Genomic DNA, 27,314 nt, shown 5'->3' with positions numbered 1-27,314 from the left:
GGGCTTCAACCTGAAGTCTCTGGATGGGTGGCAGGATTGCCAGAGGTTAAATGTGGGCCAAGCCCCGCTGTGGGGATGGGGGCCTCGGTGCGGGGGCAGAAGAGCAGCAGCTGAGAGGTTTTCTGCCGGTGGGGGCCAGCCCTCGGATAACCCTGCCCGGGAAGCGGTTATCACGCATCCTCAGGGCAGGAGAAGCTGAGGCAGCACAGCCTCTGGCTGGGGACACCTTGTTCTCCCAGGACTGTCTGTGATCTCTCCCTCCTTATAGAAACACACCATGTGTAAGATGTGTTTTCTCTTCCTCCTGGGCACAGAGAAGTCGATGACTGTGAATTGCGTACTGGCTAGTGGAGGGATAAGCAAGAAAACAGCTGTGAACAGCCCAGGTCTGTGCTGGAAAGGGCGGGGTGTGAGCCCTGGGGCTGCAGGGCCTGGCCCAGGGAGTTCCGGCAGCGAGCCCTCCACTGCTTGGGAGCAGGGGCTGAAAGGGACTTGGATGACAAAGAGCTCCGAACCCCAGCTCCTGGCCTTGTCAAGACAGGTGGGCCACTGGGGAGGCCAAGGTGGTGAAGACTTGCCCCAGTTCACAAGGCTGTCAGGCTGGCTCACATCAGCCAGGGCCTCACCCAGCATTCATAGAAAACAGCCAAGTATGCCAGATGGGAAGAAATTCCATTCTGAAAAGTGCACCAAGGAAATGTCTGCAGCCAGTAACACTTCCCTGCTTCAAGGATACACAGAGCCGTGGGCCCCGAGCCCTTAGCCTGAGACCCATGTGTGCCCTGCAAGGAGTGTGGGAACCACACGTGCGTGCTGTCCACAGCTGGCACCAGCTCTGTCAGATGGGTCCTTGATTTTAAAAGGTCAAGCTCAAGGCAGTAATAGAAGAGCATGGAAGCCGGAGCTGTGCCCTGTCCCCTCTCCTGCCTCAGCTGCCTTGGGGAGGGCACCGCGCCTGGCGCTGAGGATGGTGGGGGTGGCTGTGTGGGTCAGAAAGGACACAGGAAGTGCACACTCCTTCCTCCGCAGCTGCTCTTTCTCCCATCGCTTCTCAGGCACGCGAGGGGGTCGTCCTGTCTGTTTCCGTCCGGCCGTGGAGGCTGCAAGGCCCTCTTCCTGTTTGGATTCTGTCTTCCCCTGGCTCTGCAGGGCACAGCTCTGAGAACTTGCAGAGTGCAGAGCTGTGCCCCTTTAAGATAGATCACCACCTTTCCACCCCCCACCCCTGGAAAGGGACTTCAGAAGAGGGAGCAGGGAGCAGGGAGCCTAGCAAAAATGAAACCAGTGGCCTTTGTAGGGCCCTGCCTGCATGTTGGGTCTGTAAACCCCGATGGTGCAGACTGAATGCAGTGGTGGGGAGGCCGACCCATCACAGCTGCTTTGTTGGCCTAAATGCACCAGAGCAGTGGTCCCCAGGGCCACGGGGCAGAGCTGCTCACAGGGGATTTTGCTCTCCCCTGGCCTGGCATGAACATCTCTGCCTCCAGTGCAGAGCGGCATGGACAGAGGCGGTGGTCTCCCTTCTCCTGTCTGCCCCCCTTCTCTCCTGACCTTGGCAGAGCCCCGGGCTGGGAGAGGACCACCTCTGGGACAGCCAGGAGGGGAGCTGCCAGGGTGGGCGGCCCCGAGGGAAGCCGGTGGAGGGCTCCCTGTCTCCCTAACCCGTGTTTTGCTGAAATGACACAAAAACAACCGGTTGGGTCCCCTGTGACTTGGCAACTTTCGCGGCTTCTCTGCCCAGCTCCACACAGCTGGGGCCCTGACAGGCTCTGGGGAGAGGGGACGGTGAGCCCCCTGGAGCAGGCCTGCAGCGGGGAGGCTCAGCGGGAGCAGGAGGGCTCTGGGATGCGCCCCTCATGGGAGATAGGCCTGGACATCCTGCTGCAGGAGAGGGAGGAGCCTGGGCCCTGCACCACAGGAGTGTGGCGATCTGGGACCAAAGGTCACCCCAGGACTGATGTTTGCTCCCCAAACCCAGTCTTCCTGACCTTTTTTTCTGGCCACAGGGCCCATTCTTGGGATAAAACAGCTCATGTCATTGCACCCTGCAGGGCTCTCTGGTCCCAGCTCTAAACACAGGGGCAAAGATGAATGTTCTGGTTCGGTTTTATTGCTTATAGCCGCGCCTGGTGTGACCAGGTGCAGAAATAAATTCTGGGAGAAACCCAGAAAGCCACCCCTGGTAGTTTCCCTAGTGACAGCAGTGACTCTCACACGCTGAGCTCTTGTTTAGGACTGGGCACTGTTCTAGGCACTTCTCACATCCGTGCACTGAGCCCTCCCCGTGGATCCGCGCTGCTGTCACTCCCACCTGGGGTGGCGGGGCGCGGCAGCGACGGCGCTGGCCCAGCAGCCCAGCCTGAGAGCCTGCTCTCTTCACCTTCACTTCAGAAGGCAGGAACACACACGAACCACTCCCTGTCCAGCAGTGGTGGTGGGGCCAGTGGTCCAGCCTCCTCCTCTGGGTGCTGGGCTGTGGCCTCAGCCTGGCAGGGTTTTTTGGGGGGCGGCGGGGGCGGCTGGAATCCCTCCTCTTCAGTGGGGTGACTTCAGGGACCCCCATTCCAGCCACCTCAGCACCTCATTTCCTGCCTTTCTGCTGCCTCCCCCCCGGCCTTCCCTCCACTTCCTCCGGCCACACCAGACCGTTTCCCAGCCCCCAGAAAGCCGTGCCTGCTGCCCTTTGAGCCTTAAAGGCTGTTCTTCCCACACACCCTTTTCGGACAGCGTAAAAGTACGTGGGCGCTGGGGTCGAAAAGATCTAGCTTCACAGCCCAGCTCTGCCTTGCCTGTCTTGTGATCTCTGGCAAGTGTCCTGCCTCGGTGCCACCTCTCCCTCCTCTGTAAATCGGGTGATGGGCCCCTGGGGGCTCTGTGAGCGCTTGCGTGGAAGCGGGTAAGAAAAACGTCCTGTATGTGTAAAGCTCTGCCTTTGCTTCCATCCTGCTGTATTACGAGCGCGCACGCATAGTTCAGTCCAGCTCAGAGGGCTTCTCCTCCATGCAGCTTTCCAGGATATCCTAGGCCAGACTCCTCTCTGCTGCTTCATTCCTTCTGCCAGTCGCACTGTGGGGTCCGCATCTCTTTCCCCCTCCTGGCTGTGACCTCTCAGACTCCTGAAAGTTCAGGTTATGGCAGCCTCAGCGTCGCCTAGAGCTCATCAGAAATGCAGACGCTCAGACCCACCCCAGACTCTTACTCACATTTTACCAGGATCGCTGGGTTGCTAGCGCGCTCCTCAGTTCCAGAAGCACCGTCAGACCGCAGGGGCCTGCTGTACTCATCTCTGAACCCGCAGCATCAGGCACCCAGTAAGAGTCAGCACCCCTCTCCCAGACTTTCTTAAAAGGACAGAAGGAATGGGTACCAAGGCCGATCACCCAGTCCCTGTCGTCGGGGCCAAGGCTCCCCTAGCACCTCTGCCCTGGCCTTCACCTGTCTGCAGATGGAGAGCCTGGCGCTTCCAACCCAGGCCCCTTCCTGGTCTTTCCAGTGCTCTCTTGGCCTCAGCCCCTGCTCCCACAGCAGCAGCAGTGCAGCCCCTCTCTACCACCACGTCAGCTGGAAGGTCCTCCCAGGCCCTGCGGTGGTCCGTTAGCTTATCTCTGGCTCTAAACTGGGCAGCTGGAAAGCCTCCTGGATTTGGGTGACTGCCCAGGGCACAGGGCTCCCTGGCTTTTCCACAGAAAAGAAAGTAGCTGCCTTCTGGATTGGGTCACGAGGGTGCAACATCTTAACCACCCATGCGTCCACACGGGGTTTGGGCCCTCTCACTCAGTGGACTGCACACCTCCTGAGACCCTGCTTCCCGAGAGGCCGAGGCCTCCCCGTCTCCCGCCCCTTTCATTCTGCGCGTAGGCGCTCCCTTGCCCACCTGTCCCCTCGATTCCATACCAGCCTCCTAGTCTCGCAGCCCCCTCCTCAGAGCACTTCCTGTGCCAGGCTCAGCGTTACACTCCCCCACCGCTGCGAGGGCCGCAGACAGGAGTTGGCCCAGAGAAGGTGTCACTTCCTCAAGACTGCCCTGCCAGTCGGTCCCCGGACCTGCATCTGAGCCGGATTCTCTGGCCCTTCCCCTGCCCTCTCAGGGCAGCAGATCCAGATGCCCACTGGAGGGGCCGTCGAGGCACACAGCCCCGACCCGCGGGGGAGGTAGCTGGGAGCGGTGGGAGCGGAGCAGGGACCCTGCTGGGCCTGGGCCAGGAGGCTGATGTTTTTGCATCTGGTTTTGTTGAACTGTAACTCGCGTTGTGTATTGAGGCCAGAGCTATTTTTATCCTGACATGTGAGGCTCCTTCACGTCATAGCCACAAAGCTCAATCCAAAACATCCCAGGGAAGGCTGTTTGTGAGACGTTCTGCAGATTCTCATGTCGCCACATCAGGTTTCACTTAGTAACATCTGCAGGGCTGGCTCCCCGGCCGCCCACACCACAGCCTGGTGTCGTGTACAGGGTGCTCCCGACAGCATCTGTTGGCCCCTCGGCCAGCCGGCAGTCACGTGAACTTCCTGCCAGAGCCTGCCCCTCTAAACCAGAAATGCCAGGCAAGCGGCACTGGGACTGGCCCTCAGCAGGAGTGGGGAATGGAAATCTCGCTCTCCTCGGACCCTCAAAGGGCACCTCCCTCCCGAGACCCGTGGCCAGGTTGCTCCCAGCCCTCTCCTCACTTCCCCGCCTCCTGGGCCCCCAGCCAGAACAGCTCCCCACCGTCCCCAGCGGGCCTGGAAGACCATGCTATCAGTAATGTCCCCTGAGTCAGAGCCTCCCAGCGCTGTCATCCCAGCAGATCCTCGTAGCACGTGGGCGGGCCCCTTTCTGGCTCTCCCTGTCCTAATGGGCCAGCAGCACCTGGCCCCGGGCCCCTCCTGTGGGAGAGCTTTTATCAGCTGCCGAGAAAGGAGGCCGATTCCCAGCCGAGCTTGTCAAGCGTGCAGCCGAACGGTGAGAGGCAGAGGCGGCCGGTGGAGGCCTGAGGGCTCCCCATGGGGAGGGGCAGGCTGCAGTCGGGCTGAAATTAGTTCAGTGGAGAGAGGCCTGTTGTTCCGTGTAGTAACACTCCTGGAGTGAGTCTGTCCTCTCTCCACCCCATCTCTTCCTCCCATGCCGGCAGCCCCGCCTGGACACATCTCGCAGGCTCTACCTCAGCGAGCTGGGCCAGAAGGGCTGGTTAGTCAGAGAAGCGGTTCGTGGGGCCAGTGGGGAACTGAGGCTGGGAGGGACCGAGTGGGCCCGCAGCCCGTCCGTGGTGAGCACTGAGATGCTCGCCCAGCCCACCGGGCCAGTGCTGCCCGGCCCCCCGTGAGCTTCCCAAGGCTCCCCGCCCTGTCCGGCAGAGGCTTCTCCTCTCGAGGGCAGTGGTCCTGACCAGAGTCTGTTCTGGCAGGTGGGAGCCTGAAGGGCCGCGGGCCTCGGGCAGCTCCCAGAGCTCCCATCCGCCCAGTCTCAGCCTCGGGAAGGCACTCAGCGCCCACATAGGTTGCACCCGCCCTCCCGCTCTTTGTAGTCTTTCAACTGAGCAGGAGAACGGGAGTCACTCGACATGGCTCCTCCCAGGTGTGACTCTGCCCGCCTCCTCCCTCCTAAGGGCCTCAGCTCCAGGGGCCGCCATGCAGGCCTGGACACTTGAGAGCAGATTGGGGGGCCTGGCAGGGGCTGTGGCTGAGGAGACCGGGGACGTGTCCAGAGCAGCCCCAGGCCTTCTCTTCTGCCAGTGTGAGCTGAGAGGTGGGCAGATCTCCCTCTTCGAATGTGGGGGTTGAGGGGTCCCAGGTGATCCCCTCTCCTCACAGTCTCCCTACCCCCCAGCAGAACACCGTGAAATTGTCCCAGATCCGACATTCCAGGCTGTCCCCAGCCCTCAGTCATTCATCGCAAGACTCAGAGAACGGGCACCACTTGCCTCACGCAGTGCTCTGGGTTACGGCACGTTTGCGGGTGACAGCAGCCCCTGTGTACCGAGCACAGACTGTGTAGGAGGCCCCAGGCCTGGTACATTACATGTTTCATCTCATTCCATGGGGGCTCTTGTTGCCCCCACTTTACAGATGAGGAAACTGAGGCTTAGAGAGGATAAGAGACTTGCCCAAAGTTACATAGCTAGCAGGTGGAGATCAGAGGTGAACCCAGGTCTGATGGACTCCCAAGCCAAGCTCTAAAACACCATGTTTGACGCTGCGCACTGCTTTTGTAGGGACAGAACCACCTAGCACCTCTCCCCAGGGCCTGCCAAGACACCCAGTCCCTGGGGACTGGAGACCATGGCCCCAGGTGGGGAAGATTTCTTTATGGTCAGGCCCTGTTTTGGTCCCTTTGTCCTTTGGAACCTAAGCCTAGAAATGGGGTGGAAGAGGGGTGCACGTACAGAAGCTAGAAGGGGACTGGGACGTAGGAGCCATCGTGAACAAGCACCCAGGAGAAGGCTGCAGGGAGCCGGGCTCCAGTCCATGTGCAGCTCCGGTGGGGGGGGCAGAGGTTGGTGGGGGGAACTCTGCCCTCCAGCCAGGCCACCATGGGGGCAGCAGAATTCATACCCTCAAGTGTGGGGATGGGGACAAGGGGCTGAGAGGCAGCCAGGCTGTCTCAACAGCTGTATCTGCAGCCACCTCCTCAGAGATCAGCCCCAGCTGGGCCTGGGGTAACTCGATCTGTAAGAATGTGACACTTGATTCTGCAAACAGCGCCTCTGGGCCGGGGAGCAGAGACTGTTTGCCATTTCAGAGTCACTTGGGACCTCCCGGCCCGGGCTCTTCTGGACAGGGACCTAGAACAACACACCACAAACACCAAGAAGTTCAGCAAGGCCTGTCCTTGAACTGGCTTCTCACCCAAGGCTTGCCCCGGGGATGGTTCACAGGAGCTGTCGAGGAGGTTCAGGAGAGAGGACAGTAGTTTGAAGGTGTGACTCCTGGTAAGGAATCCTCATAGAGTAATTCACAGCCAGGAAAAACAAAACAGGAAACACCTTTTCTAGTTCCCAGCCACTTCCCCGTAAGGACCACGAGAGGACACAAGGAAGTCTGAGTTCAGCAAAACGACAGAACTCATGGGAGAAGGTTTTACCGCTACTTCCTGGCCACTGGCATCTGATGAAGGCAGCCCGTAGGGGCTCCTGTGTTAGGCTCACTTGTAGCGCTCTGGACGACGGTTGCACACATTCCTGTTTTGTGCTTTGGGCTGATGCTTCTGGGAGCTGATATCCCCTCGCACAGCCAAGCTTGATTCCCAGGGACCCCACACGCTGCCTGTTTCACTGAATCATACACTTTAAAAAGGTGAACTTTAAAAAATAAATAAATAAAAAGGTGAACTTTATGGATAATGAATTATATCTCAGTTAAGCTGTTATTTTTTTGTTTTTTTATAAATTTATTTATTTTATTGGCTGTGTTGGGTCTTCGTTGCTGCACACGGGCTTTCTCTAGTTGCGGCGAGTGGGGGCTACTCTTCGCTGTGGTGCATGGCTTCTCATTGCAGTGGCCTCTCTTGTTGCAGAGCACAGGCTCTAGGCACGTGGGCTTCAGTAGTTGCAGCACATGGGCTCAATAGTTGTGGCTCACAGGCTCTAAAGCACAGGCTCAATAGTTTTGGCGCACGGGCTTAGTTGCTCCACGGCATGTGGTATCTTCCTGGGGCAGGGCTCGAACCCATGGCCCCTCCATTGGTAGGCAGATTCTTACCCACTGTGCCACCTAGGAAGTCCCTATTTTTTTTAAAAAGATCAGATGCCCTATTAGTGCCTCAGGCAGATGGAATGAGGAGTCCTGCCATCACTGACTCTTTCCAGCAGTGCTGTTGAGGTCAGCATGTGTTAGAAAGGAAGGACGGGGGAGATCACAGGGGGTATATGAAGACACCACGTCGGATCATCCAAGCATTCTGTCAGCCCCGCCCTCGGCCCCTCTGCACTGGATGCCTTAACGGACGGGACCATGTGCGGACAGGACCATGTGCAAGGCTGGGACGGGGTTGGGCGGGAGGTGGGGGGAAGGGGAGCCATATCTGGCCTTCAGTGTATTTCCAGCTGGTACACGTAAGAGGGAGACCTCACGTGTGCTTCTGGTTGTAAAGCCAGCTCAGGGTCTTCAGAGAACTGCTCTAAAAGAGCATCTTTACCTGAAGATGAGGAAGAATCTCTGATTTCAGGACATTGGGTGCAGATGAAAACACTTGGTCACATTTTGTCAGCGTGTGCTGTCTTCCGCCTGGAGGCTGCGTGCATAATTGGCTTCTTAAGCAGCCGTGGGAAAGGAGTGTAGCTTCTGCCTCACGGGGTTTGTCGGCTTTCTGGACCGTTGAGGTTGTGTGCCTGCCTTACCTCTTTCTTCTCTTTGACTTGCCATTTGTTCTTAACTACCCAAAACAAAGCCCAAGTGTATTTTATTTATTGGGCTGAGTAAAGAAAAAAAAACAGTTCTTTTTTTTCCAAAAATCTCTGGCACCTAGCAGCGGGTGTCCCACATAGGAGGTGTTTACTAAGTGATGGGGGATCGGCTGGAGGGGTGGACAGGCACATGGGTGCTTTTGCAGGAAGCAGAGTTGTATCCGCTTGTGCACACTTGTTTGGTCCTTGCTTTTTTGCTGCTAGTGAGGTCCTTGATCGAAGGTCTTCCCTCATCTTGTTACGTAGGAACCCTCTTCCACCTTTTTGGCGTTGATAATTATTTATATTCTGTGGACACGAATAAATCCCAGCTCCGTCCCTTTGTCTGTAGGTACCAAAGGCTTGGAATGTTCTCCTTCCACTCCGACCATGAACTCCTACTTCTACAAGTTCATGATCAACCTTCTCAAGAGGTTCAGCAGTGAACGGAAGCTCTTGGAGGTCAGAGGCGCCTTCATCATCAGGTTAGTTCTGTGTGCCTTCTCTTCTCCCACAGCCTTGGCTTTTCATTCTCACACCATGCAAGGGGTCGAGACAACCATTTGGTCTTCCGCTCCTGTCCCCTCCTTTTTCTGACCCTTGAGCTCGTTGAAGAAATGAAGGAGGTTCCCCCTTCATACCAGGTTGCTGGTGCTGCCGACGTGGGTTAGGTTGATGTCACCATTTTTTGAGCAAATGAATTCAGTTTTTACTTATTGAGACAGTTTTCCTTGAGGTTAAGTATCCTCTCATTAAACACCCTCTTGGGAGTCTTCGGGGAGGAAAGGCGGTGGGGCAGATGGAAGATGAACCGGGCTGTGCTGGATGCCCAGCCGTCAGCATGCCGTTTGGCCGTGGCTGGTGGCAGCAGTGGCTGTGGCTGAGCCAGATTCTTGCGCTGTGGGAACCCAGCCCCGGACAGTCCCAGGGCACCAGCCCCAGTCCCTGGAGGCTTCCAGAACTGTCACCACCAGCAGCATGGCTGGGCCTGGGCCTTTGCCTCTAGCTTGGCTCCAGGGAGCAGGGTCACCAGGAGAGTGACCTTCAGGCCAGCAGGAATCTAGAGGGGACACAGATTTCTCCAGGCTCCCTTGCAAAGCCAGGCAGAGGAGTTTCCCAGAATAGTCCGAGTGGCCCTAAATACTGCACAGCGGTGGTTCTCGGCCCTGACTGCATGTTTGGTCCCCAAGGAGGCTTGAAAAAGGTGATGGCTGGGCTCCGCCCTGACCACTGAAATCAGAATCTCTGGGTGGTGGAGGTTAGTAAAGCCATTCAGGGTGCTCAGGGAGCAGACTAATGTCCCAGGAGTCGGGGGCCATCTGGGGATCAGGGAGTTGAAGGAGGATTCCAGGCAGAGGGTCCAGCCTGTACAGAGGCTTCAAGGCAGGAAGGAGCTTGGAGAGTTCATTTTGCTGTCAGCCAGAAGGCGAGGGGGGCGGGGCTCAGCCTTGTGGGCCGGCGTGCGGATTGGGGCCCTTACCCAGAGGTCAGCATGAAGCCACTGAATGGGCTTGAGCAGGGGAGTGATGTGACCAGATTGCTGCCTTTAAAGATTACTGTGCTGCTGGGAGAGGATGGGTGGCTGTGTGGGAGACCAGGTGGGAGGCTGTTGTCCAAGGTGGCAGCTTGGTAGGGAGATGGGAAGAAGCAGTGCAATTCAAGAACCAGTAAGAAGTGTGTTGATTGGTGATGGGTTGCATGAGGGAGGGAGGGGAGAGGGAGTTGGTGGGAAACGCCCAGGATTGTGGTGTGAGCAGCAGGGTGGATGGTGGTAGCTGTCCCTGAGATGGGAGCCCCAGAAGAGGAGCAGGGAGGGAGGGGGGTTAAATAGCTCTGGGGACATCAAAGGAGAGACGCTGAAGAAGCAGTTTGCTGTATCTGCCTCTCAAAAGAGGGCTCTCGGCCCAGGACACCACTCTGAAGGTTGATAGCCGTCATTCATTCAACAGATATTTATTGAATACCGACTATGCGAGGTTCCATTCTAGATAGTTCTGCCTTGTGGATTTCATTCCTAGGGAGTAAGAACAGTCGGAGATCAGAGGGAAGGAAGGCGGCCTGGGGCCAGGCCCTTCTGAGCACCAGTGTTTAATGGGGAAAGAGGGAGAAGCCAGGAGAGGAGGCTGAGAAGAAGGGCCCAAGAGGTAGAGAGACGCGGAGGAAAGAGAGGGATGGCGGGAGGCAGTGAGGGGAGAGGAGGTCGGAAGAGGGTCAACTGGGAGGCGTGGAGGAGCCTGCTAAGTGCGGGGTGAGCTGAAGGAGTGGGAGACGAGGACATGGGAGCAGGCCCAGGGCTTCCCTGCAGGGGCCAGAGGTGGGGGAGCCACAGGGCCCCAGCTCCAGGTGGAGGGTGGCATTGAGGCCACCCTGGGGTCTCAGGAGGGGGCAGGCCTGCCTGGCCAGAAGGACAAACAGCAGGACCACAAGTCCCTGCACATTGGGAGGAGGGGGCTTCTGACTGTCTAGACCACCCAGAGGCGTCCGGGTGGTGGTGGAAGGCTGTCCCCACCTCTGCTCTCCTGAGCCCTCGCAGCGCAGGGTCTCTCGGCCTTGGCGCTGTTGGCATTCGGGGCGGATGATTTGCGTGGCGGGGGCTGTGCTGTGTGCTGGTGAGCGGTACCCCAGCCTCGCCCCACTAGAGGCCAGTCGCACCCTCACCCACGCAGCTGAGACAATCAAAAATGTCTCCAGCCAGTGCCAGAGGTCCCCGAGGGGCAGAATCATCCCAGGTGACAACCACTGTCACAGAGGGACAGAAGCGGATTCTTAGCCTCACTGGCCCAAAGGGGAAGGTTTCTGTGGGGTTTTTTTCACGTGAAGTTGGACGGTTCAGGATTGAAGAGACCCCCCACCAGGAAAGTGACGGACTCTCCCCACACTGGTGACCGTTAGCTTCGTGCGGTTTTCCAGATTGCAGAGCTGTCAGCTCTTTTGATGAGTCCTCCTTGCCTGGAAGACTTTCAGGAAACCCGTGGAGAGAAAGGCCTTTGAAGAAGGACTTTGTAGCTCGTTTCCTCTCTGGAGAACTGGGCTGTGATGGGTTTTTCCATGCTCTGTCAGCGTCGTGTGCCCCGTCAGGGGCATGGGGAGAGGGCTCTCGGGGAGCCGGCAGCATCCGCAGACAGCGCCGGGCAGGAGCGCGGGCAGCCTGGGCGTGCGTGGGTGTGGGTGGGCGTGGGTGTCCCTCCACCCGCGAGGGCCGAGGCGCCGTGGAGCTGGTGGCCGCGCCGCAGCCACGGTCCCGTTCACAGCCTCTAGGGCAGCGCGGCTTCGTTTGCTTTGCGGTGTCTCTCGGGCATCCCGGGCTGATGGGAACCCTCATTTTGCAGGAGGGAAACGAGAGGGAGTCACGTGCCTGCCTGGCTCGGTGGGAGCGGCGTTGCAGGCCGCGGCTCTCTGCTCATTTTGCGGCCGCCCCCGTCCCTTCTGTGCGTTGGTGCCGAGCCAGGTGCCTCGAGGGCCCCTGCACGACCTGCGGGCCAGGACCACCGGATGCCCAGCTCCTGGCATCCTCCCGCCTCATCCTTCCGGGGCTCAGTATATCCAGCATGGCAGTCGCTCGCTGTTCCGGGGCTCACATCCCCCCTGGACCACACTGGAGCCTCAGTGGGCGTGGCACCTGGCCTCCAGGGTGTGCCGCACTCCCATCCCGCATGGCCACGGAAGTCTCCTAGCCCTGGGCAAAGAACCCAGTGGGGCTGGGGAGAAGGAACCTGGGACTGGGCGCCTCACGTATGCTGTCCCTTCTAGTCCTTCGCTTCATTTGTCCAGCCTGCCATCCCCCCTGAAGCAGCACCAGCACCTGTCATTTCGAGTTACAGCTTCCTCTGGGCCACGCCAGCTCTGTGGGGCGTCTGCTGCTAAGCCAGCGTACCAGGCCGCCCAGTCTGGGCTCTCAGGTCGTGGAGGAGGCCTTCCTCCTTCCCGTGGTTAGACAGGGGCCAAGGCCCTTCAGCAGAGGTTTGCTGGGGCCCAGTCCTTGGAGTGTCAGCCCGCCCACCTGCCTCGCGTTTCATTTCTCTATTTTCTGCTGGTGGCTTTAAAGAGGATCATAACAGTGATACCTGCGGGCTGAGGTGAGGCCACAGGCCTGATAGGAAACAGTATATGAGTCTTAACTCCCCCCTTCTGGTGTGAAGCCAGCTATAAGTTGCTTCTCTCAACCCCCCAAGACTGAGCAAAGAAAGGAAAGAGATTCTTCTGGCAAACAAGTGAAAAGCCATTGTTTCTGCAGTAGTGTGTTTTGCTCAGGGTCCAGGAACGGCGACTGCCTATAGAAGGACAAAGGCATCCAGAGTTCTTGAGGACGAACGTCTGGTGGGGGGTGTTGGCCTTGAGGAGGAGGCATGCCTCTCCTCAGGCCCCAGAGCATTTCCCCCAACTCAGCTTTCCCAGGCTGCACCTCCATAGGGGGTGGGAGTGGGGCCCCGAACTCCAGCCATGCCCCTGGGCAGGTTGGACGTCCTCTCTGTGTCCATGTGGCCTTGTTATCTGATGGACGTAACCAGTTTAGAGGCATGTTGAGTTTGGGGAAGCCAGTGACTCCAAAACCTCATCTCAGCCAGACCTCCTGTGACCCGCTCGCGGCCCAGGCCCTTCTCCTGGCTGCAGGGACTGAGGGAGGGAAGAGGAGGACATGGGGTCGGGTGTCCCGGCCCTGCCCACACCGACGCCCCCTCCCCAGGGCTCCGCGGGAGTCAGCAGATGCCACAGGCTCTCGGGAGCCAGATTAAGAGGGGAGCTTCTGGAGCCAACAGCCTAGGGTTCAAATCCCAGTTCCTCTAGTTTTTAACTCTGTGACCTGTTTCCAAGCCCGTTTTGCTTTGACTGTAAGATGAAGATAATTGTGCGTGCCGGTCACTTTGTGGAGAGGCTTACATAAGACCGTGCGTGTTACAGCGCTCGGCACAGCTTGGTAAAGTGGAGCGGCGGTCCCACCTCTCGATGCGGCCTCGGCCTCCCCCGGTGGTCTCTGGGGAGGGGAAACCAGACCCAGGAGAGAGTGAAAGAATCGAACCTTCTGTGCGGGGAGCTGGCTCCGGCGCACCAGGCCTGCTGCCCCAGCACCCAGGGCGCCCACCAGCAGCCCGGCCCCGGCCCCATTAAAACAACTCAGCCCCCCGTGGGTGTTCGTGTACATTTCCCTCCCCCGGCCTCTTCCCACCCTCCCTGCCAGTGCAGACAGAACAAGCACAGGGCTTGTTTTCCCACGAACCATTCCACTATGCTCAGTAGAAAAGGAGAGGAGGGAGAAAACGCAGCCCCTTTGATAAACTGCGATATGAACTCCAGCGTAAGCCAACAGCTGTGATCTCTACAAGGCCTGCTTCTGTGCTGGGAAGGCAGCGAGGCTGAGGACACTCACGCTGCCGGCCAGCGCGGCCCTCCGGCCAGCCGTCCTTTGGCTTCATCAGCTGTGCCTCCCCGCCCCCCCCCTTCCTCCCTGCTGCCTCGCAAAGAGGACTTGCCGGAGAATGCTTTCTTTTCAACCAGTGACTGCGCTGTGAACTCCATCCATGGTGGCTGAGGGCCCGAGCACCCTCCCCGGAGAAAGGGAAGCCCCCAAGATGAGGTGGGGGGGGCCCACGTCGGGGGGGGGGCCGTCACGAGGCTTCTGCCTTGAGAGCCCGACCCAGAGAAGCCCCACGATAAGGCTTCTGGTTCCTTCTGGTCCTCCTCCCACCTCTGACACAGACAGGCCTGGCAGCCTCTCCAGTTCAGCCAAGGCCCAGAGTCCCTAATATGCACCCCTGCTAATCCTGCCCTCCCCTCCCCCAGCACCCCAGCTTTGCACAAGAGCCCTGCGCTGGGGGGCGGGTGGAGTGGGGAATTGATTGGCCGCTGAGGTGGGTGGTAGGGTACGGGAGCCCGGGCCTAGGAAGCCACTGGAAACTGGACTTGTTTTTAATTGCAGGGCGGGAGGGGAGCACGGTGGCTCAAGAAAAGAAGCTCTCTTTCATGCTGTAATTGGGAAATTCCACTTTGCTGTCCTTGTGTGTTCCTCAGCAGGGACCAAACGGCCACTGGGGCTGGGGCAGCCCACACCTCGGATCCCTCCCAACCCCAGCTCCCCACCTCGGTCTTTGTACCCTCCCGGCCTCTGGAGTTCATTTGGCATCAGGGGCACCCCCGTCCCCTGTCTCTTTCTGCGTGCCACCTTACCTGCCAGGGGCATTGGTCCCCAGAAGCCCATTGTGCTGACGCTAATGAAAGATGAAGCGAGTAAAGTGGCAAGACCCAGGTCCCTGTTCACATGGCACTTTAGAAAAGCAGCTTCGCCTCCGGCCCCCAGCCTGCGGAGAGAGCTGCCGAGAGGTCCTACCCGGCTCTTCCTCTCACCCCTTTAATGGATTGCGTTCACTGGCTCGGAAGAAACACACGTTGCTGTGACAGACACGCGCTAACCTGATCTGTCTGTGGAGACAGGCCCTGATCCCCCTCCCCGGAATGCAGGCGGATTTGGATCTTTCATCAGTTGTAACCGTGTTAATCGGGGTCCCCAGCTGAGGGGAAGGAGACAGGACATTGAACAGGGCTGGAGGGTTTCTTCAAGGAATGTCTCACTTTTCCTCTCAGAAAAAGCTTCTCTTCTTGTCAGCTTTAAGTCAGTCTGCCCAGCTCCTTCTGTGAACCTTCTGGAGGCTTCCCCAGTCATTCTTCTCCAGGGGCCAAGGTGCTTTTGTTGAGATGCAGGACAGCAAAGGGGGTGTGTGGCAGAAGCTGCTTTGCACAGCTCTTGGCTCTCATCCTCTAACTGGGACAACACTGAGGGCCTGTGAATGGCAGGGTGGCACGATCTGACACGCCAGAGACGATTGCCCTGAGAAAGCCCTGCCCTCAAACGTGAAAAGATGTCCCTGGGAGTTGCAAAATGCAGGCAGCCCAGAGAGCCCAGCCCAGTCCATTTCCACTGTGCAAAGTGCCAGCATCCCAGCACCTCACAAAACCATCTGTGACCCAAGGGTGGCAGGGAGGACTGAGGGCAGCCAGTGGCTTTCCTCTGCCTCCTCCAGGCAGTCCCCATGCTGTCCCTGTACAGCCCACTGTCATACACACTGGTGCTCCCTGCAAAAAGTAATGTATTTTCTTCTGGAATATAGAAACCACATGTGATGGGCCTTGCTAGGCCAGGCTGGGATTAATTAGGTACGCCAGGGGTGTGGGGAGAGGAGAGGAGCCCTGTGTAGCATGCTCTGGAAGTCTGGGGAGCTTTAGAGGGAAGTGGCCCCATGTTTCAAGGGTCCTTCTGGATCCCTTGGGGGTGGGGAGGGTGGGTGTTGCTGATGGAAGCAGGATCTGGAAGGAGTCCAGGGATCCACTAGCTTTTAGCAGGGCTTGTGGGAGGTTAGAGGTTACAGGTGAACTGGGCGTGGGGAAACCACGTGACCCACAGAGCCAGCCGTCTGCCCCCATGTCCAGGAGCGCCTGTGGTTGAGGGAGGACTCAGGAACCATCCCGCACCTGCTGCACGGAATGCCGTAAAAGACCTCCAAAGACTCATCACATGGGTGGTGGCACCTGCTGGGCCCTTTCTAGCCTCCAATTAAAAGCACTTTCTTAGTAGTCTACACACCTGAGAGGCATCAGCTCCCCGTCCCTGTTAGCAGGGGCTGAGAACTTGACAATGAATTTCTTTCTGAAGCTCAAGAGGCTATGGAATCTGCAGTTGTCTCTGGATCTGTTTATACTTTAACTGTGGATGCCAGGAAACTAGCAAAGCTTTGACCTTGGTAAGTCAGACAGCTCGGTTAATTAGCAAGTAGCTGCTGGGTATCAATGTAGCAACTTAAAATATCGGCAGGTTTGGCATTGACCCCTAGAGTTCACTTCCATCCTCCTGCCTCCTTGGAGTAGGGCTGCATCTGAACCAGGAGAGACAAAAGGGTGTCCTTAGCTTAAAAGTGCTTTTAAACTCCTAGAACAGCAGTTACAGAATGTGTCCTGTTTGTCCATCGTAGAATGCGGTTCTCAGGAAGCTCTTTTATCCTTTTAACCCAACCTTTTCACCTTGGGTTTCCTCAGGCTGCCCTGGGAGACCCATGTGTGGTCCTCCCCTCTCTCCTCACAAGTGTATTCTTTTAGCAGGTGTCCACGAAGGACACACACACACACACACACACACACACACACACACACACACACACACACACACACACACACACACACACACACACACGCAGCCATCTTCAGTAAATTACACAGAAGGGTTTCCATCACGTGCAGTTTGTGTAAAGCTCTCAGACCAGCTGCCCCTTCCGCATGGAAGGAACGTTCCTGTCTCTGAGCACGTGTGATGGTTACGGCTTGGAGAGGCCCTGACCTGGAGGGGACCTTCACGCTGAATTCAGCCTCAGGCAGTGAGCACAAGCCCACGTGAAGCAGCACATAGTCCATGGGGAAGGGTGCTTTGTTACCCAGGCTGCGAGGGCTCACCGAAGCGGCTCTTGGGATCTGAAGCGGATAATGGAACTTTCTTTACAAGTATGCAGCCTCAGCTCCCAGGAGGGCATGGGCTTTGGGTTTACTGCTGTAAAATCTAAAATCTTTGTGTCCCTGTAGCACCAGAGCATTTGCCCCCGGCTTCCTCACCCCATGTCTTAGGACATCTCCGTGGGGGTGCTGCGTACCATCCAGAGATCCCAGAGCCGTGGTTCTTGGGTGTCTTCCAGACTGGGTGCTGGAGGCCACTGGGGAAAACTGCCCAGTTTCCAGTCTGGACTTGCTTTTCCTCAGCCTCATTGGAAAGAAGCTGTGCTCTCTCATGGCATCTCCCTCGTGCCCAGACATTGACCCACAGAAAATCCCCACCAAGACCCGTCCCGATGTGCCCTCCGCCTCTTGTCCTCTCCCAGGGCTCTCATCCTGCTGCCTGTCACCTCTCAGAAGTGAAACGCCAAGTGAATCTGCGTGTCCTTCCCTGTCTTCCTTCTAGGCCCCGGGCCCTGCAGACTCCTGCCCGCCCATTATCCTGGCCTGTTTCCGGTCTGTATTTAGATGACATAATCTCATTGGAACTGCCTGGCACTTGGACAGTGACTGTCTTTCTTGGTCTAAATCTCTGTTTTGACTCTTGCTCAAGAGGACAAGTCTGCCCCCCCCCCCCCTCCTGGATCATTTGTTTTCCCTTCTGGTTTATCACAGTTGTTCACATCACCCACATTGGGCTCTCTCTCTCTCTGAAGCTGAGCTGAGATGGATTTCAAGTGCAGTCCTGAGTCATCCCTCACTTTGCTCTAGTCCTCTGTCGAGCATCCCGTGCTGTCTGTCTTGAGTCTTGCCTCTCACTCTTTCCTTTCGGAAGCTGCTTTCCTTGCATGAAGTCTTGCCTCTCTTTCTCCGTTTCCACTGGCCACACCCCCGGCCTGGGCTGTGGTCACAGTCATGCGCCCCAGTTCCATGCGCCCCAGTTTCCCAAATGTGGGGCCATCTGAGCCTCCTTGTTTTGCTCCCCCAGAGAGCTGCTGCTTTAGCCTGATAATGGGGCTCGTGTCTCCACTTCACCCTCAGCCTTGTCATCAGTAAACTTGTGGCCTCCTGAGTCCCTAGAAGTTCTCACTTGTTTTCTGCGCCATTTTGCCATCTCTTTGGCAAAACCTTTCTCTTTCTTAACCACAGAAGGTTAACACTTTTTGTTTCAGTGCCCCAGATCTGTCTTTTCCTTCTCCGGATGAGGCCCCCGTGGCAGCGTTTCCTCCCTCCACGGCTCAATTTCCACGATGCCTTTTTTTAATGTAAATTTTTGTTAAACAACAACATACTATGTAAGAGAACACAAATCATAAGTGTACACAAATCACATCTCCGTTAGTTTTCTTTTTTTTTTAATTTATTATTTTTATTTATTTATTGGCTGCGTTGAGTCTTCATTGCTATACATGGGCTTTCTGTAGTTACGGCGAATGGGGGCTACTCTTCGTTGCGGTGCACAGGCTCTTCATTGCGGTGGTTTCTCTTGTTGTGGAGCACAGGCTCTAGGTGCACGGGCTTCAGTAGTTGCGGCACACAGGCTCAACAGTTGTGGCACATGGGCTTAGTTGCTCTGCAGCATGTGGGATCTTCCTGGAGCAGGAATCGAACCTGTGTCCCCCTGCATTGACAGGTGGATTCTTAACCACTGCGCCACCTAGGAAGTCCCAGCTCTGTTAGTTTTCACCGATTGTCTACATCCATGAAATGAGCGCTCAGATCAAGAAGCAGAGCATTTCCAGGACTCAAAGGTCCATCTTGTGTCTCCTCCCAGTTACTATCCCTGCCCTCCTCCCCACAGCAGCCACTGGCCTGAATTCCCACACCGTACATTCATTTACCTGTTTTTTTGTTTCGGTTTTGGGGTTGGGGTTTTGTTGTTGTTGTTGTTAACCTGATTTTTTTGAACTTTATATAAACGGAATCATGCAGTTTGTGCTCCTTTACAAACTGTAAACTTTCTTTTTTGACCCACCTCGTGTTTGTGAGGTTCACCTGTGTCCCATGTAGCAGTAGTTCACATTTCTGTCTGGTCCCCACTGTGTGCCGCGCCTCATTTATGCATTCTGCTAGTGATGGGAGTTTGGGTTATTTTTGGTTTGGCACTGTTGTGAATAATGCTGCCGTGAGCATCCCTTCAGGTGTCTTCTGGTGAATATACGTGTACATTTCTCTTAGATAATACCTAGGAATTGCTTGCTTGGGGACCACACATATGTTTGGCTTTAGTAGATATTATCCGAGCTGCATCAATTTCTGCTCCCATCTGCAGTGTGTGAGTCCCCATTGCTCACATCCTAAGCCGCACTTGATATCATCAGTGTGCTTTTAGCCATTCTGACAGGTATGCGTTGGTATCACCTTGTGGTTTTAATTTGCATTTCCCTGAGAACTAACAAAGTTAAAGAACTTCTCATTACTTTTTGCCTTTTGGATATCCTCTTTTGCAGTGAGCCTGTTCGAGTCATTTCCCCATTGGGTTTTGGTGCCTTTCTTATTGATTTGCAGAAGCTCTTTATATATTAAGGATGCAAGTCTTTCTCCAATGTGTGTATTATAATTATCTCCTCCCACTTTGTGGCATGCCTTTTCGCCCTCTTAAAAGTGTCTCTTGATGAACAGAAGTTCTTTATTTTTACTATAGTCCAGGTGACCTTGTCAGCATTTTTTGTGGTTTGTGCTGCTTTTTCTTGTCCGCATTTTTTGTGGTTTGTGCTGCTTTTTGAGGGGATTAGGAGCTCATGAGAACTAACCATAAAGCTACCTGTTTCTGGTAAGCATTCCCAGCGAGCTGGACACTGAGTACAAGCCGCCTGAAACCCAGAGGTGTTAATATCTTCACTCTGGACGGGGTCTTGGAGGCCACCAGCTTGCTGATGCAGAGATTCCCGCTCCCTCTCCATCCCCCCACCCAGCTGAGTCCCAGGGGCTTCTGGTGAAAGCAGGCCAGTAGAAGTCTGCAGCCTGCAGTTGGGAGCCGCTTATCTAACTGTGGAGGTCAGCAGGAGGCGGGAACCCGGATCAAAGGCACCAGTATGAGCACGGGGGCTTGTCTGGCCTGTGTAGCCACACCATGGCGGAGGGCTGCAAGGCCCAGGAACTCGGTATCTCCCTGTGGTGCCATCTCTCTTCTTGGCCTCTGTTTGAGGTCAGCCTCATTGCTTTCATCTCTCCCAGTGGCAGAGATGTGGTCACCAGGTCACATGGCCATCACGCCCCTGCTGGTTGCGCTCCAGGGGAGCTCTGGTTGGCTCCCATTCAGTCATGTGTCCTCCACAGTGGGGGCGGAGGTGGCAGGGTACCGCAAGCGACAGCCTTGACAGAAGCCCGAGTGGAGTGGGGAGCAGCAGCTCTCTAGAGGAAAAGGGCTTCCACGCGGCTGCTTTCCTGAGCCCAGTTTTCTTGCATGAAAAACAGGGACGGTCACCATCGTGATCTCCTGCTAATCCTCCAGAGGATTAAATGATGTAACAGGAAAGTGCTCAGAAGAGTGTCTTGCACCTGGTAACGGTGCAGGAGGTGTCCTAGTAGCGACTGTGACAGTAACTGTGAAGAGAAGCCCCCACCCTCTCTCTGCACACGTCAGAGTCAGGAAGCGTGGCGGGGGGTGGGTCGGGGGCCCCAGAGCTGGCCTGGCCCCCGTTCGCCCCCTTCCCAGCCCCTTGCTGCTGCTCCCTCAGGCTCAGTTCCTGGAAAGCAGATGCTCTGGGGTTGACTGTCACTTCCTCTTGTTTTCTAGGGAAGAGTAAAGAGAAAGCCATTGAGCAAACCAAGACTTGCCCCCAGGCGTCCTCCCTTCCTCTGCACCCCACCCCCCACCCCCAGTCCCCACTGTGTTCAGAGCTGCCAAGTCAGGACTCTTGATTGCATGTGACAGAAAACCAATTCTCACACTTACGTTGAAAAAAATAAAGGTACTATGTAGTCAGGGACGGAGATCGGCAAGCCTGCAGCTAGTACTGCAGACACTCCTCAGGCCTCAGTCTTACCTGCTCGCCTCCGCAGCAGGTTCTTCGTCCTCCTCTCTCAGCCCCGTGCTCGGCAGGCTGTCTGTCCTGTGACAGGACGGCCACCCCCAGCTCTCAGCTCACTCCTCTCCCTCAGCACCCAGCCTGCAGCCGCGGAGCTGGGCTGGGGTCTCATTGGACCCGTCACTGTGCCCTGATCGTTCAGGCCCTGATCGTTCAGGCCCTGATCGTTCAGGACCCGATCGTGTGCCCACCCTCCCATGCGGGAGGAGGAACCAGAATCCCAGCCTGTGGACGCCAGGGAGGCAGACCCAGCCAGCATCCACTGTGAGGTCAGGTTCCGTGCTGCCTGGAAAGGGGTGGGAAGCAGGCCCCACTGCGGGCCCCCCATGGTGGCAGTGGAAGGAGGGACACTCCCTCTCCGCTCTCCCACCAGCCAGATTCTCCAGGAAGGAGGGCAGGGGGAGGGCGGAGCTGTGCGTGTGCCCCAGTGACCTTCCCAGAGACCCCCGCGGGGGCAGGTGGGGAGCGGGGCGGCATCTGAGGAGTCGGGCCTCCAGCCGATCCCGTCCCTGTGGCTTCCTTCCGTTCGCAGCACCGCACCTTGCCAGAGACGAGAAGTTGTGTGCTGTGCGGCTGTGTGTGGCGCTGGGGGTCAGACCCAGACCCAGCCCCTCCCCGCAAGGCCGCGCGGCCGTCTCCCCACAGGGGCGCTCCCGGAATGGTCGCCCCGGGCCCTGATTGAAGAGAGACCGGGAGCGTCTCGGTCTGGGGTTTAGGCTCGGGCCTCAGGGGTCAGCAGAGGTCTTTCACACAGGAGGAGACCGAGGCTCGGACTTGCCCGCTAAATGTTTCCCGCGCGCTGCCTGGCTCGGCCGCCGCGGGCGCCGCCCCCACCGCCCCCAGGCGGGACGTCGGGCGCCGCGGGAGCGCAGCGGGGACGGGGGGAGCTGGCTAGCCCAGACCGGGGCCGGGGCGGAGGGCCACGCCCCCTGGTTCGTTCCGAGGCTGTTCCTGGAGCCCCGGCGTGCGCCGGCCCCGAGCCAGCCCGGGGCACACACGGGACCCGGAGCGGGTCCCTGCCTTCGCCGAGGTGGCAGTCTAGTGACGTAGGCAGGTGGCCGACAAGTGGCTGAGAAGTGTGTGCCTCAGGGTTGTGATTCCTCCTCTGGAGGGAAGGCAGGGGCGGCCGGGGGGGTCCTCAGGTTGGGGCCTGTGGGGGAGGGGCCTGCCCCACAGCTGCCGCAGAGCCAAGAAGCTGTGACCTGGATCCAGTGTGTTCTCAGAGCAGAGACGTGCCCTAGTTTTCCCTCTCCTCAGGCTCAGCTGAAGTTACGCCAAGAATTGGCTTTTAAAGGCTGCCTGAAATGTGGTTTGGAGCCCAAAATCTATAGAGCCAGTGCATTTGTGACCTTGTTGAAAATGCTTACGGAGGAAAATCAGGGGGTAGGCTTTGGGAGTTGGGGTGTTGTTTTTGTTTTTCCTTTTTAAATTAAAAAAAGGAAAAAAAAAAGGAGTCACTCTGGCCCTCCTCACCCCCATCCCTTTCCCTCTCCGCAAAGTCCCCCTCCCCGGGCGCCTGACTCCTCCGGCCCCACGGCACTCATCCCTTACATTTGTCCACACCTCCCCCATCCCCAATCCCTCTCCATCCCCTGTGCTCCAGGAATGAAAAATACCAAGTGGGTAAAATTAAGGAGCCTGGGTACAGCCCTGGAAATTAGGCCACAGCTGTCAGGCCAGGCAGAAGTCCTCGTCTCTGAATGGAACTGCCGGGAGCAAGCGCTCAGCCCCTGCGCGTGAGGATGGATAAGAGTCCGCGGCTGCCCCTCCCCCGGGAAGGGGCCGCTGCTGCGCCAGCCTCGGGAGGGCCAGGAAATGCTGTTTGTCATTGAGCAGACCTGTGCCCATGGTGCGTCGCAGTGGGCAGAGCTCGACCCTGCCCTCCCAGGGAGGGTCACAAATGCGAGAAGTGAGGATGCTCTGGGGAGGCAGGGGGGTTGCCCAGCCCCGGCAGAGGGATCTGGGGAAGCTTCTGGAAAGAGATGCTGTCTACCTGAGCCATGAAAGATAAGGAACTCGCTGCGGGTGAGGGTGGGAGGAGAAGGTGCTTCCGATGTAGGAAGAGTCTGCTCAGAAGCTCGGGGGGCCAGGGTCCGGCTACCCCGGGAGCTGGGAGGATGGCTGGGACCAGGCCCGAGCAGCCCTGTGGTACCCAGTGAGCCACTGAAGGGCCTGGGCAGGTTCAGAAAACTCTCTCCACCTGCTGTGGGCGTGCACAAGTGCTGAGAGACACCCCTGACGCGTGGCCACCCTGGAGTCCTCCGGACGACACTGCGGCGGCTGGGCGCAGAGCCCCGTGCCCCGAGCCCCAGCGAACGGCAGGGAAGTGGGGCCCAGGGGTCACGGTGGCAGGCACACCCGCTCACTGTCTACCGTGTGCCATTAGCCTCCTCAGACACCAAAGGCTGGTTAAGAAGTGGCTTGGGAAGCTTTCCTGACAGGGGATCTGGCTCCTACATCTTCTAGAAGGTTCAGTGATGCTGGGACCGGCAGTATGAACACAACCTGAACTAAGCTTAAAACCTTCTCGACGTTCCAGACATCCCTGCCCTAACACGTTTGGCTCTTCAGCCAGTTAATTCCAGGTGCCTGTGAATTCAGCCAGCTTGCCTCAGCTGTTCCCAGAGAGCAGTCAGCTTTTTCCTTCCTCCCACGTGAGCTGATCCCCTTCCTGACAGATGAGGCCTGCCTCCTTCGAGCCCGCTCCTGAAGGGGACCCCCACCCACCTCTGCTGGTAGCCCCTGGCCCTAACAGTTGGCAGGTTCCTGGAGTTACCTCACTTCCTTCCTGCCCTTGAAGCCTGAGCAGCCGCCCCAGTCCAATTCCTTCTGCTTCTCCCGCCGCCCCCCCACCCCCAGTAGCGTGGTAATTGGTTTCTCAGATCTTCAGCTATGCACCCTGTCTGTGAGTACTTCCCGGTCCCCTGACCCTCTGCAGGAAGACCTGTGATCTTACGGCTATGGGGACCCCGAGGGGAGGGGGCCGTGGAGAAAGGACTGCTCCTCCATTTCACCTCCCCTCCCGTCCCTCTGCCCCACTCCTGCCGATGAAGCCTGAAATAGCAACAGCACCGCCCCTTTCTGCCCCCAGCCCCACCACGCAGCCCAAGGTCACACTCCCCCCCAGGATGGGGCGCTGGGCCCAGGGTGACGGAGCAGCTGCCCAGTGATTTCTCAGCGCCCGAGATGAGTATGTGTAATTACAGCTCTTGGAAGGTCACAGCTTTCATTTCTTTCTCGTGGTGTTTGGAGAGAAGTTCAAACGTCCCTTTACATGTTTAGTCTTCCTGAGCCAGCTAGGGGGTTTCTAGGAGAGAAAAGACAGCCATCAGAGATGTGCCCACAGGCCAAGCATAATGGCAGCAGAGAGCGGGGGGCCCAGGCCGGGAGAGGAGAGGCCAGGCCAGAGAGGAAGGCAGGACTGATAGACCTGGACAGGCGTGAGTGCCCGAGAGGCTGGGGAGGGCGGAGGGTGGCCCAGAGCTGCAACGCCGGCTCACCCACAGCTGTGCCGCCTCCCGAGGGCCCTGCGCAGCCTCAGAGGAGGACACCTCCCTGAGATGTCATCATCTGAGCCCTGCAGCGATGGTCCCTGCCTGCCATCTCCCCAGTCCATCCCTCTTCCTCAGCCTCGACTTGTCTCTGACCTTCCCCTCAGAAAGGGCATCTGGAAAGGCAGCCCCCAGACCCTCTGTACTTAAAATCGGAAGAAGGTGGTTGCGTGAGACATACGTGATTCAAGTAGCAGCCCATAAGGGAGGCCTCCCTGTGCGAAGCTGTGGTCTCAGGTCTCACCCTGCCTGGCTGCATCGCACCCGTCATCCCCAGGCCCTCTCTGTGAAGCGGCCTTCCGGCTCTGATGGAAGGCGGGGGCCTCATCTCCATTGATAAGACTTTCTGTTCTGCTCCGATTCTATTTCAGGAGAAGCCGCCCCTGTAGTAGGCACTCCTGCCTCAGAGTGGAGCCAGGCCTTTTCTCCTGCAAGGAGTATTATGCTAATCACTCCTTGCAAACAGGCAGACGTTGTAGGAGGTTTGCCTGGTTTTAGATGAAACCTACGCCTTTGAAGCAGAGAGCCGCGAAGCTAAAAATATCATTTCCCGGCTGTTGATCCTCTCATTTGTAAGATGCCTGTTTCCATTGTTACATCTCCCCTGCTCTGCCTCTGAGATCTCCATGAGGGAGTCCAGGATGATCCCCAAATGTGTAGATTTCTAAATAATTTCTTTATTGTTTAAAAAGTTTAATCCATGTAAGATAAAAATTGAAATAATGCAGAAGAATATAGTGTGAAATGTAAAAGACCCTCCCCACCCCTTCCTCCCCCAGAAGTAGCCTCTGCTTTCAGTTTCATGGAACTCCTTCCAAAACGTGGCTTTGCATTTATAAATATATAATTCTGTTTGGTTGTGGTTAAGGTTGTGGTTTTCCGGCAGAGGATTCCAGACTCAGAATTGTTCTGCAGCTTGCCCTGTTTTCACTCACTCACACGTCACCCGTCATTCGGCAAGCGAATCTCCGTCAGGATCCCAAGCTTGTTGGGACGCTGCCCTCTAATCTCGAGGCCAGAGCAGACCTGCTCAGGGTCAGCTGTCCCTTATCAAGGCCGCCACATCAGCGTTAATCTCCATTGCGCATTTCTCTGTGTGCCGCGTCCAGGCTCTGCTCCATGGGCAGCGAGTGGTGTGGTGATGGGGTGCTGGCAGTTCCCCAGCAGGCTCCTTGCCTGGCACAGCTCTGCTGGGGTGGGGGGGCTGTTCTGTAACTGGGACCTGGGACTCCTCAGGCACCTGCAGGACACTGTCACATCTGGAGCCTTTTTTCATTCTCGTGTGTTTAATCCGATAAAGATTTCCTGGGCTGGAAAGGGACGTTCGGATGAAAAGCCTATTTCATGCATCTTAAATTTCCCTGAAAAATGACTAATCACGAAAGAAATTTTTTCGGCCTCTTGACGGGGTGGAGGAGGGTACAAATAAGAGAACCCCCCCCCTCTTCCATTTGGCTGGGAGGAACTGAAGGAGTCCCCTCCACGCTCTCTTTGTCCCATCCCTTCTGCTGTGACCCTTACGTTCTCCCAGCCCTTTCACTCTGATCTCTTCACATTGTCCAAGAGACTCAGCACTGAGACTGCTCTGATATGTGCTCTTTGTTACCAGCAGTGGGTATTAGTGTTTCACTTCCCATTCTGTTTTCTAACATTTATCTCAGTGCCCTTTAAGTGGGCACTTGTAAAGAGCTACAGAAAATGATCTCAGTTCATAAAATTCCATAAAACTCCCAGACCAAAGATTTGAAGGCCAGAAAGACACTAAGCGTTCTAGCTCCCTAGTCGGAGACTCTTATCTCCTGTGGAAGCCAAATGTAGCCAGGAAGGCGGGAGAGGCACATGCCAGAGGCAGGCTGGAAATGAGCTTCCTCCCCCAGGGCCTCCGAGGCTGGGAAAGGCGGCACAGCCCAGGGAGGAGAGGGTGGTGGTGCAGCCCTGGGCAGGCAGAAGTCTGGCCGGAGAGTTCATCTCCTGTTCTTCCCTTTGAACAGAGCGAGTCGTGGCTGTGCACAGAGGGCTTAGGACCCTGAGGTGGAAACGAGGCAGAGACGTGGGGAAAACCAGGACCCAGACTCTGGAGAGGTGGGAAGAAAAGCAACAGGGCTTTCACCCAAAGCTCCAAGCCAGAGCCCTGGCTCTGTAGCCCTTTACAGCTGCTGGTAAAACCTTCCCATTTCCACACAGAAAGCAGCATCACTGGGCTTGCAGCAGTGGAAGTTTGGGGACAGTGGCTCTCAGTCCTGACTGTGAAGCCTGTTGGGAATACAAATCGTCCTGGAGTGTCCCAGACAGTCTTTGGGTGGCTCCAGTGTACAGCCAGGTTCAGGGGTCTCTCAGTAAGGGGCTGTTTCTGGCATGAAGGGCCCTCCTTGTTCTGGAGGGTCATTGTGTGACCTTCTGGGTGGCGAGGACACTGATGGGACGAGGGATGGTGTCTCCCTGCTGAGCAATGTGTATGGAGCTCAAGGGCAGGGCACGAAGGCTGCCACCAGAGCAAAACTGTAGCCCCTGGTGGGAACCCTTCAAGGCACAGTAAATCCCTTGGAGGAGTCACCATGTGAACGTGAGATAGAAGTGGATCACCGTGACCATCCAGGACCCACACCACAAGGACAGACCATTTGGGTGAAGAATTTGAGGAGGGGGACCTTCTGACCTCGGTGCAGTGACCACGTGAACAGTGGGCTTCTGGGCCCAAGTCGGGTGCGTGGTTGTAAGGTTAGCGGAGCAGCGTTGTGGGAGCTCAGGCCTCAGCGTCTGGGCTCAGTGCTGACTTAGGTGGAAGGGAGGCGCTCGCCATCTGCGAGCATCTGCAGTTGTATAAGCAGCAGCAGGGAGTGAGCCCTTGGCCTGGAACGAAGGACTAGTGGGAATAATGGGATGAGGTAAAGGAAAATGTGAACAGC

General features: G+C 57.0%; 1 protein-coding gene across 2 annotated transcripts in view; it reads left to right on the top strand.

Annotated features, from left to right (window-relative positions):
* Positions 1-27,314, top strand: part of VAC14 (VAC14 component of PIKFYVE complex) — a 95,125-nt gene that overhangs the window by 47,851 nt on the left and 19,960 nt on the right. For both annotated transcript variants that reach the window (XM_057711269.1, XM_057711268.1), the window contains exon 14: positions 8,713-8,845. In XM_057711269.1, coding sequence (XP_057567252.1) covers positions 8,713-8,845 — 133 coding nt within the window. The remainder of the gene's footprint in view (positions 1-8,712; positions 8,846-27,314) is intronic.

The sequence above is a fragment of the Hippopotamus amphibius genome, chromosome 16, assembly GCF_030028045.1.
Source record: "Hippopotamus amphibius kiboko isolate mHipAmp2 chromosome 16, mHipAmp2.hap2, whole genome shotgun sequence".
NCBI classification, from domain to species: Eukaryota; Metazoa; Chordata; class Mammalia; order Artiodactyla; family Hippopotamidae; genus Hippopotamus; species Hippopotamus amphibius.
Note: the sequence above shows the minus strand (reverse complement) of the source record. Positions and strands in the feature narration are given on the sequence as shown.